General features: G+C 48.0%; 1 protein-coding gene across 2 annotated transcripts; it reads right to left on the reverse strand.

Annotated features, from left to right (window-relative positions):
- Positions 1-3,478: 3,478 nt before the first annotated feature.
- LOC310631891 (homeobox protein SIX1) lies at positions 3,479-12,937 on the reverse strand. 2 transcript variants are annotated; one of them, XM_083348673.1, is made up of 2 exons: positions 11,548-12,937; positions 3,479-5,078 (listed from the first exon to the last, which is right to left on the reverse strand). In XM_083348673.1, the coding sequence occupies exons 1-2, from the start codon at positions 12,105-12,107 to the stop codon at positions 4,787-4,789; spliced, it is 852 nt and encodes a 283-aa protein (XP_083204799.1). In that variant the 5' UTR covers positions 12,108-12,937; the 3' UTR covers positions 3,479-4,786. The 2 variants fall into 2 exon arrangements, with proteins under 2 accessions (XP_083204799.1, XP_083204800.1); XM_083348674.1 differs by having other exon boundaries at positions 4,907-5,078; positions 11,607-12,937.
- Between the last annotated feature and the right edge of the window lie 6,584 nt (positions 12,938-19,521).

Raw genomic sequence — 19,521 nt, forward strand, 5'->3', positions numbered from 1 at the left:
TCCTCAGCCAGCAAAGCTGGCTGAGGAATTCTGGGAGTTGAAGTCCACAAGTCATAAAAGGGCCAAGTTTGAAGGCCCCTGCACTAGATAAACAAGGACTTAATGGTGCAAAACGCTAACAGGGGAGACGCGGGTCATTAGCCCCGAGGCGGAAACGGAGGCGGGGGCAGATCTGGAGCCGGGCTGGAAAGGCAAGCTAACTTGGGCAATCGGGGTCTCTCTTCTTAACAGGGTTGAGAATGAACTCGGCGCTCCCGGGGCAGCTCCTGGCCCCGACCGTAAGGGAACGGCTGGCCGGAGGGCCTCTGGGCAGACTCGGAGCCGAAGGGATGCTGCGAGCGAAGGCCAGAGGTTGCAGTCCCAGCGCGCTTCCTTGGCCGTTGGGAGTCCTGGTGTGAAAAGGACGGCGAGGGGTAGAGGGGTGTTGTAATATAATAATAATAATATATATAAAGTTGGAAGGGACCTTGGAGGTCATCTAGTCCAACCCCCTGCTCAGGCAGGAAACCCTATACCATTTCAGGCAAATGGCTGCCCAGTCTCTTCTTAAAAACCTCCAGTGTTGGAGCATTCACCACCTCTGGAGGCAGGTTGTTCCACCGGTTAATTGTTCTAACTGTCAGGAAGTTTCTCCTTAGTTCTAGGTTGCTTCTCTCCTTGACTAGTTTCCATCCGTTGCTTCTTGTCCTGCTTTCAGGTGCTTTGGAGAATAGCTTGACTCCCTCTTCTTTGTGGCAGCCCCTGAGATATTGGAACACTGCTATCATGTCACCCCTCACCCTTCTCTTCATTAAACTACACATACCCAATTCCAGCAACCGTTCCCTATATGTTTTAGCCTCCAGCCTGTATCTGGGGAAGCGGGCAGCGAGGCTGCGATCCTAGGACTTGAGGTAGCTCCGCCCTGGAGGAGAACTACTTTCTAAACCGGCGTCCAGAGCCTTCCGCGGTTCTCCCTTAGTGGTGATTTATAAATAAATAAACGTATCGCATTTGGACACGATTCAGGCCTCGCGGGAGGCAATTGCTGGGGTCCTCCCACCTCTGCAGAGAGGCGACCGGGTAACCCGGGTCAGAAATGGCCACCAAGATCCTAACTGTTGAGGCAGGGAAACTCGCCCGCCCCCCCCCGCCCCCCCAAAATAAAAATCCTAGAAAAAGAAGACCAATAGATAATGTCATGAAGTTTGGAAGGCTTTCTGCTCCTTCTTTACAAGGCCAGGGATTTGCAAGGCCTAGAGAGTGGGCAAAGAAAAATTGCATTGACGCAAGAGGAAAGGAGGACAGAAGGGGTGTGTGGGGGGGGGCAGTTTAAACAATCCCTCCCTCTGGGGCTTTCCAGGGCCTGAATAAAACTCCATCACTACACCATGTCAAGATAACCTAGGACAGTGGTGGCGAACCTATGGCACGCGTGCCAGAGGCGGCACTCAGAGTCCTCTTTGTGGGCACACATGCCATGCCCTGGAGATGGCAACCGTCTCTCTTCAACCAGCTGCCCGAGGTCCCACGTGGCCGGATGCATCCCAGCACGGCTGGTTTCCCTCCCCACATCCCGTCCCTCCTGGCCTCGCATGCTCTCCTTTTCCTGGGCACAACCCACTGCATTGCCTCCTCAGCTGTCCGCCAGCTGTCCAGCTCAGAGGCAGCTTCTCTGAACTGCTGGCGGTGGGCTGTGATGCTCCAGAGTGCACTGGTCAAGGAGCCGGCAGGCTCTGGCTGCTGATGGACACCGTCAGCCCCCATGCGCTCGCTGGCCTCTGTGTGCAGGGGCCAATGGTGTCAGGCAGCAGCTGGCCTGGCCCCTGCCTCACCTTGCCCCGTGGCAATGGCACTCCCATCCTGCTTCGCCTCACCCCGCAGGATGAGCCTCCTGCCCACCACCCCACCTGCCAGAGACCCCATGGATGTCCCCCAATCCTGTCCGGCCCCCACAGGCGTCCCTCCCCACGAGCAACATCGAGGTGACCATGCCCACTTTGGCCACACCCACCCAGTCTGCCATGACCACCACAGCCACGCCCACTCAGTGGGCCACATCCCACCTGGCACCCGGTGATAAATAAGTGGGTTTTGGGTTGCAGTTTGGGCACTTGGTCTCCAAAAGGTTCGCCATCACTGCTCTAGCTTTGGCTTGCACTTTGAATAGGGCATTATTGGAGTCCCAGTTTGTCTCCCCTACAGATGCGCTCCTCAGTGCTCCATGTGTTCCAGGCAATATGCTGAAAGCCAGCATTTTTAAACTAGTTTTTGTTCAAGCCATCATGGTCTGCTCTAGGTATCATAATGGCTGGGTTGCATATATGAGGCAGCCAAAAACAAACTTAGCATACTGAGGTTTCAGCTGGGGAGCCCTCCTGCTCTGTTGGGAACAATCCTGGCAGGGCTGTGTAGTGGGGAAGAGGAAACAAGGCCTTTTTGAGAATCTGTGCAAAAGAAAACCCCTCCCTCCACCCAGGTGAGAAGTTCTACCCAGAAGCCTCACCTACTTTAGTCAGCCAAGGAAATCTCAGGACAGGGAAGCTGTAAAGCTATAGCCCATCCTTGACCTTTATTTTCATTCAATTTTTTAAAAAAACAAACTTGTTCCTCCAGTGTGTGCTTACTAGGAAGAATGTATCAACATGCTAAACCCAGGTTCGGAAACTAAATCACTAGTAATGAATTCCCACAATATCCAAACTGTAGTTGCATTCACAGAACAGAGTATTATCCTAAGCAAACACATAGCTTAGCACAATGTGAGAATGGGTCTGCTCGGTGCCTTAGTTTGTTGACTCAAATGTGCATAACGATGAGGGGGGGGCTTGTTATGCAGTATCTGAACTGCCATTCTGCTAAATGACCAATTGCTTTTGCTTTGCATGTACACCGAGAGCTTCTGCACTGGAGACAAATTCCTTGTGTGTCTGATCACACTTGGCCAAATAAAGTATTCTAATTCTCCCCTATTGAGACCATAAAAAATGTCAATGGGCATAATAGTCCAGTTACTATAGGTAATATGAATTTCATACTAAGTCGGTGCCTTTATTAGGCCAACTGGGGGCTTACAAAATGGTGCTCATATTTCAAAATCCTCTTCACCAAACAAGATAATTTCAAAGCAGGATAAACGAACAGAAGAAATTCCCCTGAATTCCAAGACTAACCTGCCACAGACATGGACCAAATGCCAACCTCATTTCTTCTGCTGCACCTTTTACTGCCTAATGAAAAGGAAATTCAAAAACTTGCATGTTTTGTAAGCTCCACCTGGTCCCAAAAGAAGAGGGGGCATCAATGTTTATTCTCTCTGAATAAAGGTTATTTCGTTTGCCTTAAGGGAGGAGGAAAAAGAAAGAAGATTTCAAAAGTATCCCAGACTACTTTGTTTGAAGAAGAGGCTTGGAGTCTTATCTCCACGTTTTCCTGAACAAGGCCTTCACTGAAACTTGAGGAAATTCCTCTGGAGTAAATATAGCCCCCAACTTGAATGACTTTTAGGCATAGAAAGTGTAGCAGAAGGGGGGGGAGAGAGCAGAGAATACACATTGACTATTATCCAATTATAAATAACATTAAGAGTCTTATCAGTCTTATCAAGTTTAATTTAGATTTCTGTGGGTACAAGAAACCTGGAAATGAAAGCACATGCTACTAGCGGTAATCAAATTGCCAGTTGATTTCTCAAGCCAAACTATATGGGGAAAAGACGAAGAGAGACAGACAGAAATAAAACCTAGAAAAAGAGTCTGGATTATGAAAGATGTCCAGGTAAGTGGAACAACTTCTGTTGTTGCTATTATAAAAAAAAATCACACAGATTCATTTCCAAAATTCACCGTAAACAGAAAAATCACCGACATGACATTACTCTCATAAAATTTTAATCTAACCTAAAGGGCTCACACCTCTGCATTAAGACATAGGCACTTGACATTCTTCAGCTAATACTGCATCGTTTCCCTGTTTTTTTTTAAAGCTACTTCAAATCTTTTCAGAAATCTAAGCCTGACCAAAAAGAAAAATGTAAACTTAATTTGCCCTCTCCAAATCTCCCTTTTAGAATTCATTTTTGGTACTTTATACCCTCTCTTTATTACCCCAAAATTCAAGCCAAGATAACTACCCACCACCACCTATTAAAATATATCACTAAGCCCTTAGTGGAAAGTAAAGGCCCCCTTCCTATATGAGCTGTTTTACCAGCCCCATTTACAGTAGCAAACCTCTGAGTAAGCATGCATGGATTTGCTTCGACAACTTCATTTACTGTAATGGGCCTTATTTTTGAGTAAGGATGCTTAGGATTCTGCTATAAAATATTTGCCTTCTTTTCTTCCTCTGGGAAACAAAAGGATAGGACGCAGTCCAAGTTAAAATCCACAGTGCTTAAATCTCTCTTTGAAATTGATGGATTCTAAGTGCTTAACTTGGCTTGGTGATGCTCCCTGTCCTTTTAAATAAAATGCAACAACCTGTCATTCCGACTCAGGAAAGATTAAGTCAATGGAAAAGAATGCAACGGAGGGATGACACCAAGGATTGCCCCACAAATGCATTGAAAGGTGGATGTTCTCCCTTTGTTTGGCTGCCCACAAGATGGTTTAGCAAGAGAGGTGTTGCATAAAGAGAAATGGAAACTGGATGATTTAGAAGCAATTTTTAAAAGTCATTTTAAAAACCACCAGGAACATTCTGGAGGAAAAAACGGGGGGGGGGAGATGTAGGGGAGGGGGAGGAAAAAAAAATGTATGACACAGTTCCCTTATTTACAAGCCCCACCTTGCGTGGGGGGACGAACTCATGAGCCCAGGTCCACCAAGCTGGAAGTGAGAGGGCCTAGGAGGGATTCCTGCAGCTGGTGCTGGTGAGGCTGGAGGCCGTGGGCTGGCTGTGAGGCAGTTAAGCCGGTCAAGGAATAGCTGGAGTTCCTGGCATGGCTCAGATTGCCCTGGAGCAGGAGAATGTTCTGATCCGGACTTTGGGGGGGCGAAAACTCCTCTTCAGAACTGGAGATGAGTGGCTTGGCCCCATCCAGAGGAGACAGCTGGTTCTGTTTGTTGGTAGATGCATTATTGTTTTCAGTGTTTTCTCTGGGAAGGGAGGTGAGAAAGGAGAAATTAGTTATACGCCAAACTGGTTACATAATGGAGTGAAGGAGGGGGAGGGGTTGGAACAGCTAGGAAAGCCTTTCCCAACCTCAAACTCTCCAGAAAGATGGGTGCTACACATCCCAGGATTCCTGGCAAATCCCCGAGACATCTGGAGGGTTGGTTAGGGAAGGCTGGCCTAAATGCAAAATCCATTAATGTAAATGTAATTATCAGATCTCTGCAAAATTTCAGCCCTCGGAAATAAACTTGGATGGAGCTTTACATTTTTAAAAACTCTCTTTCCTCAAAGATATATTTCATACATAGAAATCCCACCAAGTTTAGACAACATTAGGCATCACAGTACATTTTTATTTCCTCCAAGACACATCTCTCCCCCCCCCACTCTCCCCCCCCACCCCGGTTTACTTGCAAAGAAAGATTACATAGAATTCTTGCTGTACATATAACAGAATAACAGAATGGGAAGGGACCTTGGAGGTCTCCAGCTTTCAGAGGAATGGCTGTCCAATCTCTTCTTAAAGACTTCCAGTATCGGAGCACCCACAGCTTCTGGAGGCAAGTCTAACTAACTGACTAATTGTTCTGACTGTCAGGAATTGAGCTGTTTCTTCTGTGATTCACTCCAAATAAAGGTATATTGTGTTCAGTGAGATTTGCTGCCCCATAAGAACACTGCAGGAATGCCTTTAGAAACTTACCGGGGAGCCTACTGTACACCTTTTGAAAATGTCCCTAAAATCCCAGGTTTCCCATTAATTCTTCTATTGGTAAATGAATCTACTCAAAATTGTAGAATCGTAGTCATATATCATTTAATTAATACAATTAGTTAATATTAATTAGTGTTTAATTGGTATGATCACACCAATTATTTCATTATCTTAGGGTTGGGAAGAGGCAATGGCTTCAATCTGCAAGATGAAAACGACAAAAACTTGAACAACACCAAGCCAAACTCGCTAAAGCCACTTGCTGAAGTCCTAAAAGCAGCTGTCTTGGAGGGGAGCCCTATTGAGAGAACAGGAATTGCTTCGAAATTGTTTGCAGTTGAACTAACCGAAAGCAAAAGAAAAAAAAGGGAGGCAAAGAAAACGCTTTTGAAATACAGAAATTTATGAAACCAATCTAGGAAATAATCATCTTTCAGAAAACAAAAGTGAAAATCCACCTATGCTTCAGCCTCAGGGCCTTGCAGGGCCTTGTGCCTAGAAAGAAGTCCTGCTAATATCTGATTTCCAGATAACTGATTGCAGAGTTAAAATCACTGTGAGACATAACGTCCAAATTCTTTGATTAAGAAGACTTTTACTACGCTGTAACTTACGTATTGTCTTCTATTATACAATAATATTAAACAACTTACAAAAATATCATATTTTTTTTTAAAAAAAGTGCCATTAACTTTTTTTTTTTTAAAAAAAATCCGAATGCTAGAAAAGGAAGTTTAGAGTCGTGCCTGCCATTATATTTTGAGCCTCTTAAAGTTTTCATGAGGAAAAAAAAACCTCTTCCAACTTAAGAAGCTATTTCCAAGGAAAGCATCTCAGGAGGGCAACAGGGAACTTTTCTCCCACCCGAAGTTTCAGTCAGGGATGGAAAACTCTCCCTTTGTTTTTTTTTCTTCTTTTGCAAGCCGACCAAGAAGAAAGCCTCACTGCCTGAACTAACTAACTGGATTCGGGCATCTGAACGAGCTTAGATCTGAGATCTAACTGTGCCTTCGGGTGCCACAACACTCCTCATTTTAACACACATCTTGGCTGGAGAAGGAAGGATTTGGGAAGCTGTACTACTAGGCGCCCTCCAAACTTCGGTGTGTGTGTGTGTGTTGTGGGTCCGGAAAACTTGGCCTTTCAACTTTAGGAAAGTTAATTGCTGGTGGGGGGGGAGGGAAGTCGCCCTTTATTATCCAGGTCACAAAAGACATTCTGGGTGAGCGTTTAGCTGGAAGGGAGTCCCATTGTATTTTTCAGGTTACTCCCAAACCTCATGGGGAGAGACCCCCTAACTCCCCGGCAGATGTGTATTATCTCCACGACTTTTGAACCCAGGTGAAGATGCGTGGGAGCCTATTTGCGAACATGGCCGAGTCGCCCAGCTGCGGGAGCCAGTGATCACAGGAGCTTCTTGGGCGATGAGGAAGAAAGCTGGGCGGTTGCTCCTTTTGCAACCAGGAACTTCGTGGTCTTCCCTTCCCAGCTTGTGCTCTTGAAGACCGGCTGCCAAACTCTGTGCCTGGGGAGCTGCGTGTCGGATTAAACTGAGTTCCCCAAAGACTCGAGGGATTTAAAAGGCAGTGAACGAATCACAGAGACGTCACAAGAAGCTCTGAATTCTTCTCCCTTTGGGGAGCACATTCCGCACGGCGTCGTCGTATCTTCCCCGTCGGCCAATGTCATCCTTGCAGGTGTGAGTTATTTTAAGAAAGAAGTGCAGAAGTTGAAGGCTAGGCTTAGCTTCCCAAGGCAATACAATCCGCATCTTGGATGGAGACCAGACGGCCGAAGGTCCCGCTCCGCCTGCCTCCATTCATCCCTAGGCTGCGCTGCCATTTTTGAGCCGCATCGATTCCAGTATATCCCCAAGACGGATCCGAATCTCGCAAAGTGGTGCTTTGAGAGAGAGCTTGCTCTCCAAGCGCGACAGCCTATAAGGCGCTTTGAGTGGGGAGGCTGGATCGTACCCACGGCTCCAGCGGGGACTCGGAAGCTGCTCGGAGAAAAAGAAGAGCAAACAAACAAACAAAACACTTTCCCGCGTCTTCTGCAGAGAAATTGACTTTTTTCCTCCCTTCAGGACTTCATCATTTGGCTGCCAGTTTAAGATGGCTGCACTAAGCTGTCGCAGCCCGAATTAGGCCGGCTTTAGCGGTGAGCTTTAGATGTTAAATTGTCCATAGCACAGCAAAGCTGCAGTCTCTATAGAGCTGAGAGCCCGGGAGAAATGCAACAAATTTTAATCATGGAATTTATTTTTTTTTAAAAAAAGTAAACCAATGTTAAGGCCCTTATTTGTAATAACGCATTTATCTAGGAGTGGGGGCGGGTTCCGAAAAGCTAAAACTGAAGTAAGTGGCAGTTTATCTCGGTTTAAAATAGACGGAACTTTGACAGCACGTCTGAAGATGCTGTCAGATGGTGGAATCCCTTGTTTCTACGATTCCATTTCCTACCTCTCCCGTTCATATGAGCAGAGCAACGTGTGGGATGAGTGCGTGCACCAAAAGCGGTGTGAAAACATCTTTATCCACGGATACAATGTACGTGCTTAGTGAAAAATAGCCCATCTTTGCAAGCTGGAGCACTAGACTCGCTGTATTTGCCCCGAAATTAAGGCCGAGTCCGGTTAAAACAGCTACAATTTACGTGTTAAAAAATGTTTTTGGGCGTAGCCCGACCATGCCCTGAGTTTGTTGCGAGTTCGCGGAAATTTTTCACCATGGTGCGCACACTGAAGGATTTCGGGCCCGATACGCGACATTCTGCCGTCTTTCCTCTCCGTTTTCTAAACACGTTGTGTTTTTTTGCTCAAGAACCGTGCCTCTGCTTCCTCGGCGTGCCCAAGACTTTCCAACTGTATCCGAACTATATCGACGATCTGAATTCCTTCTACAGACGAGTAGTAGGTACTGTCGAAAAGGTTCTCCAACGATTCCGAAATAAGGCGCTTAGCGTCACCTCTGAAAAGCCAACCGCGCAGCTCCGCGTCCCCTCGGGAAATCCCCCTGTGGAGTCCGCGTCGCCCTTGTAGAGAAAGCCAGGGGAGGGGGGGGCTAGTTTCCAGAGGCCATCCTCAAGAAGAAGGACGTGAGACCGTTTCCCCCCAAGTGCTCCAGTCCGCAGAGATTCGGAGATTAAAAGGATCGAAAGAGCCACGGCTGGCTGGCGAGGCAACCCGAGGTCCCTTCCTGTCTTCAGGGCTGTAGTCCGCCGCTGATTCGGGTGGTGGTGGTGGTGGTCTAACGCCCAACTCTAGCCCCCTGAGCCTCCTTTCCCTCCCCCGCCTTGTAATTGTTCCTGCAGCGCTGTGGTCTTCTTCAACCTGGTCTTGGTCAGATGTGCAAGGACTACAATCACCAAAATTCCCAGGTCAGGCTGCCTGGGAACCCAGGGAGCAGTAGCCCCAACACATCTGGAGGACATCAAGTTGATAAAGGTTGTTGGGAGGGTGCCCCTCTATTACCCACCACCCACCCGGCTCTACACACACACACACACACACACACACACACACACACACACACACACACACACACTTGTTCCTCCCTCCCTGGGCCTGTCGGTATCATATTGAACAAACTGAGGGCCCAGCCTCCGAGGGGAAAGATTTGGAAATAGAAGTCCCTGGATTTCGCCTTGAGATATTAGAACAAATCTTGGGTGGGGAAGGTCTGGGACCCATCAGTGCGACTGACACCCTAATCCTAAACACATGTAAACCATCTTAAAGTTAAGCACTTCCATTTAACTGGGGGATGGCTGTGGCTGGGTCTGACGGGAAGAGAGCCGGCATTCAGTGCCCTGAATGGCGACCACTGTGACCACGTAGCTTCTCTTGCCTTTCAGGTGACAGAAGTCTGAGGAGCCTCTGGCCGAGTTCCTCCGAGTTCCAGGAGTGACGCAAAAGCAGGCTTAGGAGTGCAGGCTGGAAGTATCCCCAGAGAAGCCTCTGGGCCTTTTCTGGAGATGACCTCCCCAATCTAACCTTTAGCTGCCTTAAAAAGCCAGAAAAACAAAGCAGCTCCTTCAAATCTTATGGCCTTTCTCCAAGGCTGCAGTGCAGAGTGGGAAGTGAATATCCCTTCCGGCTCCTTCTTTCCCAAGTTTTAAAATCACAAAATCTAAAACTGAGATAGCTCCATCTTTTCTGTTTGCTTGATGATGATGATGATACCAATCATCACCACTACTACCATGCCATCAGGGAAATGTTAGCTTGCACACTCACTTTCTGGTTTTTATATTTGGCTTTCAAATCATGCCCTACTGGAGCATAATAAGCCAGGCTGGAGACTGTGCTTCTAGTAGAAACACCCAGGGCTATAAAGAGAGGAATCCTATTTGAGGCTGTTATTTCTAGCTGCCAAGGGAAGATTGCCACTCAAGACTAGAAGGCAGGCAGGCAGTATATCCTCCGGCAGAAGAAGTGAAGTTGGGAAGCAATAGGCAGCATCCAGGGGCAGGTGGCAAGAACCAAAAAATTAGGAAAGATTGGGAAGGAATCACTAGTGGACCAATGCTGGGGGTTGTGGGATGTGAAGACTATGGAGCCTACAAAGACATGAAGTGGTGGTCTGTGAGGGGGCTGCTTTGCTTGGCTGGGTCCTCCCGGAAGAAGCCTAACAACACACTTCTGTTTGCGCTGTATGTTGGAACAATACCTGGGGGAAGGGAGAAGCACTAAGGAACATTAAAGATTTATATTCTGTCATGAGATGGTGTAAAGAAAATGTGTGTGGGGGGGGTCATCTTTTCTCCCCACATGGAAAACTGAGAGCTCATTCCTGAATCCATCGATTCCAGAGCATTTCAAAACTGCATTGTAACACTTCGCTTTAGGATCCCCTTGCAAGGCAGGGATGGTTGAGGTGGACAGACAATGCAAATACAATTAACTGACACCTCTCTAGTGCTGCTCCGTATTTAGAAACAAAGGCTGCACACGTTCTGCCCTGCCTGGATGTCCCCTACTTACTGGGTTATGATTCCCATCATTCCCGGCCAGCTGCTGAGGGTTTTGGAAGGTACAGTTCCACACATCTGGAGAGCACCAGATGGAGCTCTAGCGGTTCTATCAAATTAAAGCTCAGGGCCCGCTGGTTTTTAAGGCACGAGGGTTAACTACACAACTCATCTGCCTCCTTACAGGCACAGCTATTAAACTAAAGTGCTGTTGGGTTTATGGGACACTTGTGCCTATGTAAATAACGTGCAGGATCGTGGCCTAATCCCTTGTTAGTAAGTGGTGCAAGGAGGGGCGGTGAAATCGTTGCTTAGCAAACCAGCCAAGGGAAAGAACGCAGAAACTTTAGCGAAGGCTCGCCCTTCCAACGCGCTGACCAGGGTTAACCGGAGCAGGCCCTACACAATTCGCCCAGTTGCTTAGTTTTACGCAACGTATGGGGCCCCCCAGATGAGCGCAAGGATTGGATTCATACAACCCAAAGCCTCAAGCGAGCCAAATATGCTACAGCCCTACGGCTGTGAGACGCCACGCCAGTCCAGATCATTAGCACCTCACATTATTTTGTTCCACGTTCGGGTGACAGGGTAATTCTTGCCCCATATCTACCTCGGCCGAGGAGCGTAAGATTTCTCGCGTGAAGGAAGGCCTCGGGGGAGATAGGCGAAACCTGCCCCGAAGCCCCTTCCCCGAGAGAGCTGCTGCTCTGGGGGCCGCCGAGATCTTTGCCCCCAGAAGAGTCCGAAGCACAAGCAGAACCCACCTCTCTTTCGCCTCTGCCGCTCGGTCGCGCTGCCTCCGGTTTTTAAACCAGTTGCTAACCTGGGTGGTGGTGAGGCCCGTGGCTTCGGCCAACTCCCTCTTCTCCCGGGGCGAAGGGTAAGGATTGTGCGCGTACCACTCCCGCAGGACGCCCCGGGACTTCTCCTTGAAGCAGTAGCTGGTTTCCTCACCGTCCCAGATGGTCCTGGGCAGGGGAAATTTCCGCCGCACGCGGTATTTCCCGACGGCACCCAGCGGCCGACCCCGCAGCTTCTCGGCCTCCACGTAGTGCGCCTTGAGCCAGAGCTGCTGGAGTTTGGGGTGGTTGTGCGGAGAGAACTGGTGGCTCTCCAGGATCTTGTAGAGCTCGCGGAAGTTCCCCCGGTGAAAGGCCACCACCGCCTTGGCTTTGAGGACGCTCTCGTTCTTGTGCAAGTGGTCGCAGGCGGGCAGCGACCAGAGGAACCTGCCCAGCCGCTCCAGGTTGCCGCCCTGCTGCAAGACCTCGCAGACGCACGCCACTTGCTCCTGCGTGAAGCCGAAGGAGGGCAGCATCGACATGGCTCCGGGTCCGAGCTGCTGCTGCTGCTGCTGCGCCGCCGCCGCCGCCACCCCTCAGCCCAACTGCCGCGGGCTTAGCTGGCCGAAGGAAGCGGGGTGGGTGGGGGGAAAGGAGGGTTTTCCCGAAGAAGAGCCGGAGAAAAGTGGCGGCGCCGTCCCCGGCTGCTTCCCCGGGGCCGGCAGAAGCGGGAGCCGCGTCCGAGCGCCCCGAAGGAACGGGCGGGATCTCCCAATCAGGCAGCCGGGACTCAGGAGAGGGAGCCTTGCCCCGCGCAGCAGAGGGCGGCGGCGAGGAAATGGATGCTCTCGGCGAGTTTCTGCTGCCGGGGAAAGTTTTGCTGGGGTCCTCCCGCAGCCAGGCTTAAAGCCGCCTCGGCGTCCGGGCTCTTCTGATTGGACGCTTCCAGCGCCTATCGGAGCGCGCGCCCAGTCCAAGCGGCGGCAGCAGCGGGAGCCAGAGAGCGAGCGGGCGAGCGGGCGCGGAGGCGGCCGCCCCGAGGCGGTCTCGGCTCAGCCTGGCGCTGAAGGGACTTTGCGGCGGAGCTGGGCTCGCTCGGCGCTCTAAGGCGCGGGCGCTCTGGTTGGAGCCGAGCGACTGACTGCCGGGGGATAAGGGAAGCGAGCAGCTCGAGGTTTCTCTCTCTCTCTCTCACTCTCTCTCTCTCTCCCCCTCCATCTGCCCCCAGAAAGGGAGACACGTCAGGACCTTGCAAGTTGAGCTGGTTCTCAAGTGTCAGCTAAGGGGAACGAAATTCTGTGCAAATCAATTATTGCAGACTTGAAAAGAAGAAGAAGAAGCCAACACCCACCGCCAGCCAGCCAGCTCACCAACCCCCAGCTCTTCTCTTCCCCCTCTTTTCCTCGGCCCATCACTTCTACCCGTCCATCTCACCCTCCAGCCAACCAACCAACTGGTCTCCTTCTCCTTTTCGAGATTCACTCGTTCTCGGTGAGCTCATATTTAATTACCTTAATGTTGTGAATGAATAAATGATGCCCCAGATGAATAGCTTATGGTATGCACTAAATAATTAAAAGAGCCTCATAACTTTGCCTTCAGAGGATTGGAGGTGGAGATTTTCCTAATCATAAAATTAATAATCATCAGAATAAAAGGACTGATGGATTGAAACCTTAAAAGGTAAGTTCTGCGGCTAGCTCTAAGCCAAGGGGAGTGGAGCATTGCTCCCAGAGTTCTTTGGATGCAAACAAGGAATCAAGGTGCTGGTTGCTCTGGCAATACCATCTGGAAACACAAGCAGAACTAATGTCCTTGAGGCGTTCTCCATCAGGGACTGTTTGGATTTAGTTGACTTTTCTTCCCATAATTCCCAGCTGGTAGGTATCAGGGGAACAGAAGGTTGCTCAGGCCATGGTGCTACCTGCCTTCTCATAGCCAGACTCCAATTTGTTCCTTGGGGCTGGGAAGAAGCCTTATCATCAGACGCTTTTGGGGGGAATGCCCCCTCCATAAAGATGTGGCTTTCCCAGGTTTACCTGGGAAAGTGAATCCATAGAAGTTAGAGGATTGGCCTCCTCTGAATAATATACACACTTTGGATTTCCATGTCAAAGCAATCTTAATGGGCAGAGCAAGGAGAATTTTAAAAAGAATCCAGACCCAGATCTAATTCCTAAGTTCATGAAGCTTGGGAAGCCAGTCACCAACTGGCTTCGCTACCAGATTTGGTTTTGACTTGCCCTGTTGTGTGAACTCAGCTTTGGGTTTATTAACTATGGCTAGATGATGTAGTTGTGATATGCTCAAGCAGGAATGATTAGCCAGACATTGTTTGTGATATCAGCTTCACTAGATGAATCAGACCAGGAAAGCTAAAACTATTTTATTAAGATTGGCTGTAATAACAGAATCTGATTGTATTGTATCTGTCTCCTCCTCCCTCTTATATTTCAGTGAATCAGAAGCTGCTTCCAATCTCATTGTTCTCTTTCAGCCTCTTTTGCCCCTAGGTGATGGTTCTTGCATATTTCCATTAAGGTCATTTTCCCTCACTCTCTAGAGGCAGATGAAGAGGATGAAATTAGGAATCAAGATTATGCACACTCCTAGTGAAAAGGTGGCAGAAAAAAAAGAGACAGTTTTGAGTGTAGCTCAACTCTGATCACACATCTGTGATTGTTTTTTAACCCCCATATAGGGGAATATTTTTCCACTGGCCCAATGCCTCCCCCCCCTCCCCAGATTTTCTTTTTTACTTCACAGTCAAGACAGATCTACCCAATAGCCTGCCATCCAATTGCTGTGCTTGTGTGTTTTTGGATTCAACCAAAATCTGCTAGTGATGCTACCTATCTGGGTAAACTAACACATAACATGTAAAAGCAATATAAAAATCCTGTGGTGTAACTCTTCACTGGAGCCAACTCTTATTGAACTCAGTAGACTTTTCTTCTGAGCAGACATAGCTAGAGCTGAACTTTAATGAAGCTTCTGCTTCTACTCTGAGTGGCACTAAGGGGCTTAAACAATTCTGAATTAAAATTCTTCCTTTTCCCTGCATTTCCACTTAGCACTGTGGTTCTCCCAGCTCTTCTTTTAGATGACTGGTTTAAGAAGCAATTATAGGCTGGAGGAAGATAACTTGCCTGGGAGAGTAACAATTAAAGCCCATCCAAATAAAGTTAATCTGTGTCAGGAGAACCAGCGATAAGAACAATGGGGGTGAGATAAGTGGAAAAAGTGCCAGCAAATACTGCAAACCAATGCCTTTCTAGTTCTTAGAAAGAATTGTTTAAATTCACTACAGAATGTAAAGTAAAGCTGATAGCCAGAGGGAATCAGTTGCAGCAAAGTCAAGCAAATGTGGTACCTAGTTTTGAAATTGGCACCCTTAAGGAGATGGGGGGGGGTATTGTCGATCCTTTGTAGTGAGACCCAAGCAAGCATATCCGGAAAATAGAACCACTAAAGTGTTTCAGACTCCGCCCCCCCCAGACTCATGTCTTTTTAGCTAGAAATTTCCCAGGGGCATTTATTTCCAGCTACAATGAGCATTTTTAAATTTTGTATATGGCATCTTTCAGTTCTCCCCTTTCTATGAATGTGGGTAAATGTGCTCTGTCCAACCATTTTCCTTCACAGTGGCAGAAATGTTTGGGGTTGAAGTCTTTGGCTTCAGTCCCAGAGTTACAGCTTATTTGTTTGGGGAACTGGATTAGAGGTTTAGATTTATTCTTAAATTATGGATCTGGCTGGTGTGCATCTCCCACGTTACCATGAAAGGCCATCGAGTACCTTTTGGCTTCTCCTTTAGAAAATATAGGAGAGGATTGAATCAATGTCACATTTGCTTGGGATTAATTTTGCTATCATTTTCTCATTGCAGCACACAAAATCATAAACCAAGCACACTTAGCTGCATTTTTAACCTTGAGTTAAAGGTGTTCAGCTAGTTTGTGGTTCGATGTGGGATGGGAACAAACCAACTGGCAAAGAAGAGCTGGGAGTGATGACTGCTTAGGCCCTACTTTTCTCAGAAATATTTGGAAAGCCTCTAAGCACATTATCTTCTTTCCTAAAAGACTCTGGATTCTCCCCCTACAGCCTTGCTCAAGAAAAAAGAACAATACAAAGTCATAGGTTTACTTTGGAGCCAGCCCCACTATTTCAAAGAATCCCTGAGTAGTTAAAACATTCCCTTGAAGTCCAGCTCCTGGGAACTATGTGGTTTGCTTGGCATTAGTATCAAAATGGGTTAACATTGGCCTTTTTTCTGGGATCTCTCCTTTTTCCTTCCTTCATGCCTCCCCGCCCACCCACCCCCCAGTCTAACCTACTTGAGATTTCTAACTGGTGTCCCATTCATTTAGTATTTGGAGATCAGCCAAACATGGCTAAGCATAAGAATGTAGCTTGTTAATTCAATCACATGTGGACAAAAACTTTCTTGGAGGAAGTGGGGCTTCCTTCTAAGTAAATGGTTGTAAGCCTCCCCTGTGACTTTTTGTGAGATGGGCAGCCATATAAATATGATTGATTAATTATGTTGTGAAAATAAAGTTTAAACCCTGTTTGGGCCACTTGCCTTAATAACCCCTCTCCGCATTCACCACACACATACACACATACACAAACTGCATAAAGCCAGAACAAAATGTTTATTGGCCTTCTGTGTCCCCATTTAATTTTTATAGTTCTAAATTAGTCTTCCCCAAACTGCCTATGGGACTCAGAACCCAGCATACTTGGAAGGGATCTAATAAAGGAAGCCTATGCACTAATACAGATGAGGCACTGTATACTATTCCAATTTAGTAGTGCACTGAAGTTGAAGACCACATTCCCATTACACACGTCTGTGAATCAGCTTGCTTTAACAACCAGGCACCATAAGGAGGATGGTGTTTTTCTTCACAGCAGCCTAGTGGGAGTCAGTTTGGTGTAATGATGAGACCCCCAAGCAGCTACAGAAGGTCACTGGGTGACTTGGAGCCAGACTCCTCTCTCTCAGCATAAGGATGAGTTATTGTGGGGATAAAAGGAAGGGGGAATTTCATGTAATCTAAAGCACCTTATTATCCAGAGGAATAATAATAGATTTTCCTTCCCCCACCAATCTTTCAAAAGTATGTCATGGTGCCTGGCATCATTGGGCACACAGTACCCAAAAAGGACCCTTTGAGAACCTATTGCCATGAAAATAAGAATAGTCATAATAATAATAAGAAGAAATCAGTGGTTGTACCGAAAATAATAGGAGTCTTTGGAGCAATACCCATGGAAGTTTTGAACTGATTAGACCGGAATATCCTGACTTTGTTTAAAAAACAACAACACCCTACTCGGAACTGCCTCTGTAGTACTCGGACGTTTTTACAGATCCTTGGTTAGGATTTGAACTGTTTTTTGTTTTTTTTATCAGTCCCAGACTTGAATTGGTTAACCATAATAATTTTTCAGTGGCAAATGTTGGGTGTCCCTCTGCCAGGCTGTTCAAACAACGTGCCCGAACACGACCTTTCAACCCAGAGTGGGGGGGGGCACAAGTTTCTCAGCTAACAAAGCTCGGCTGGTTGGAAGGACGGTGGGCGTCGGGTCCAGCTCGTCTGTCCCTAGGGTGGCCTAACCCAGCGTTTCCCAACCTTAGGAACTTGAAGATGCGTGGACTTCAATTCCCAGAATTCCCCAGCCAGCTATGCTGGCTGGGGAATTCTGGGAGTTGAAGTCCACGCATCTTCAAGTTCCTAAGGTTGGGAAACGCTGGCCTAACCAATCGGGACTGGAAGAATTCCTTTCTCTCTCTCGGCCGGACCCTGACCGGGTGTCTGATAATTTTCCCCCAGCCCGTTTTATTTTGGTCCCGATGATGTTCGAGGGACGCTGTCCCAGCCTTGCGCCAGAAAGAATGTCTCCGCTTGGACGGGATGCTTATTGACAAGGCAGCTGCGAGGGGACCGGAACGGGAGTCTTTCAAGCCCTTCCCCCCTCAACACTTGCACGAGGAGCCCCCCACCCCACCCCACCCCACCCCTAAACCTTCGAACAATCGCGCAGCACCTTTTTTCTTTCCCGGCCGCGGGAGAAAAAACTCCGGCGCCCCGCGCGTCCAGCTTCCCTCGGAAACAAGGGACCGCCGCTGGCGCCGCCGCCTTTGCTGAAGGGAGGTTCAAGGACTGGAGGGGCGAAAGGTCCGACACGTTAGACCAGCGTTTCCCAACCTTAGGAACTTGAAGATGCGTGGACTTCAACTCCCAGAATTCCCCAGCCAGCATATCTAACAACTATTTTTTTTCTATGCTTATTTCCTTTTTCTTGTTTATGCCCTGCACAAATTTAGTTTTGTTGAGCAGTGGAACACATTACAAAAAGAAGCAAGTAAAATCAGTGCTTGGAATGTGTAATTGCAAAATACCCTTGGGAGATTTAAAGTAAATTAGGGTCCTAGGTCAATAATACAAACCAGAAACTCCCATTTGGCTTCCCTAGGGACATAGCTGGCTGGGGAATTCTGGGAGTTGAAGTCCACGCATCTTCAAGTTCCTAAGGTTGGGAAACGCTGCGTTAGACCAGCAGGAGTGGCGGGCGGGCCAGCGGAAAGGCCGAGCGAGACGAAATCGGTGCAAACGCTCTCCCGCCTGACCGCCCTTTGGTCTCCCTCCCGTCCGCTTCCCCCCAAGGCTTCTTGGCGCGCTGCGCCGGCTCTCTTCCCCAAAGACGCGCTCGAAGGGCCGCCTAACCTGGGAGGCTCGAAAATCGCGCGGCCCCGAAGAAGGAGCTCCGCATCGGCTTCCCCCGAGAATTCGGGTTGCGGGCTGGCTGGCGCCGCCGCCGCCCAAGCGCCCTTCTCGGGAACGGAGGAAGGTCTCTCGGTTGATTCCGGTGGCGATTTAAGGGCAGGAGCCCTTGTTAGGAATAGCCACCACGCCGTTTCTCCGAGCAACCGGCACGCAAGCAGTCGGTCCGCCGCGGCGAAGGATTCCTTCCGTTTGGGGTTTTGGTTTCTTTCCTTCTTTCGGGAAAGGCGGCTCCAATGGTTCCCGGTGAAACGCAAGGGAAGGGGGAAATATAGGCAAAGATTTGGCTCCGTCTGCTACACCGCCAGGGGTCTCTACCTCGCTTTAATTAAAACCAATATTTTGTCTTCTTCCAATCCATGGGCGTCGGGGCTGTATTTATAAGCTTCCAAGGAGATTGGATCGCTGCTGTCAGCCTAGTACCCTGCAAATCGATTGGGGGGGGAATGTGCACACACTACACAATCTATCTATACATGCACAGACCATCATCTTGCTGGGGTTGATGGGTTTTATAGTCAAACCGAGACGGATAGCACAAGGTTGGGAGAGAATTTAAAGTCTTCCTTCCTTCCTAAAATATTTTTTTTTAAATCAGTCACAAATCTTACCTTATTTTATGGTTCAGCAGACTAGCAAGAGAGAGATCAGGCTTCTTTACTCTTGCAGCCGGCAGTTAATCTCGCTTATCTAGAAGTTCTTCCAATTTAATTTCGATCTGTTTTCAGGGTTAACCATGCTCGGACTGAGCATTTTCAAACCAATTCTGGCCATATTACTTTAAAAAGATGAGATTCAGCATTGCACTAAGACTTAATTTAGTTGTTTGGGCTTAGTCTGAATTCAGCCACTGTTGCTTGTAAACTACGGTTTACTGCTGGGTTGCACAACTGGAGTCCCAATTTCCCATTTGTGGGCATGGCCTATAGAAACTTTCCCAAAATGGGCACTTTGCTGTAAATTTTAATGTAAGAAAAAAGAAGGAAATAATAAATGTATCCGAAGTATTCATATTCACTGCATTTAATCAATCTAATGCAAAATTAATTCAATTATATCAAATGCATTTTATTTTTTTCCTAGCTCGTTTTGAAATGTGGCAGGCACTCCAGATGGACCTGCAAAAGCAATCTCTCTTATGCTTGTGCCTTGAGGTGTG

This window comes from Vipera ursinii, assembly GCF_947247035.1.
Source record: "Vipera ursinii genome assembly, chromosome: 1".
Taxonomy (NCBI): Eukaryota; Metazoa; Chordata; class Lepidosauria; order Squamata; family Viperidae; genus Vipera; species Vipera ursinii.

Excerpts from the sequence above, each read along its gene's own strand:
- LOC310631891 (XM_083348673.1), bottom strand. The coding sequence starts at position 12,107 with ATGTCGATGCTGCCCTCCTTCGGCTTCACGCAGGAGCAAGTGGCGTGC. Across the intron at positions 5,079-11,547 it reads GCGGCAGAGGCGAAAGAGAG|AGAAAACACTGAAAACAATA; the intron begins GTGGGTTCTGCT and ends CTCCCTTCCCAG.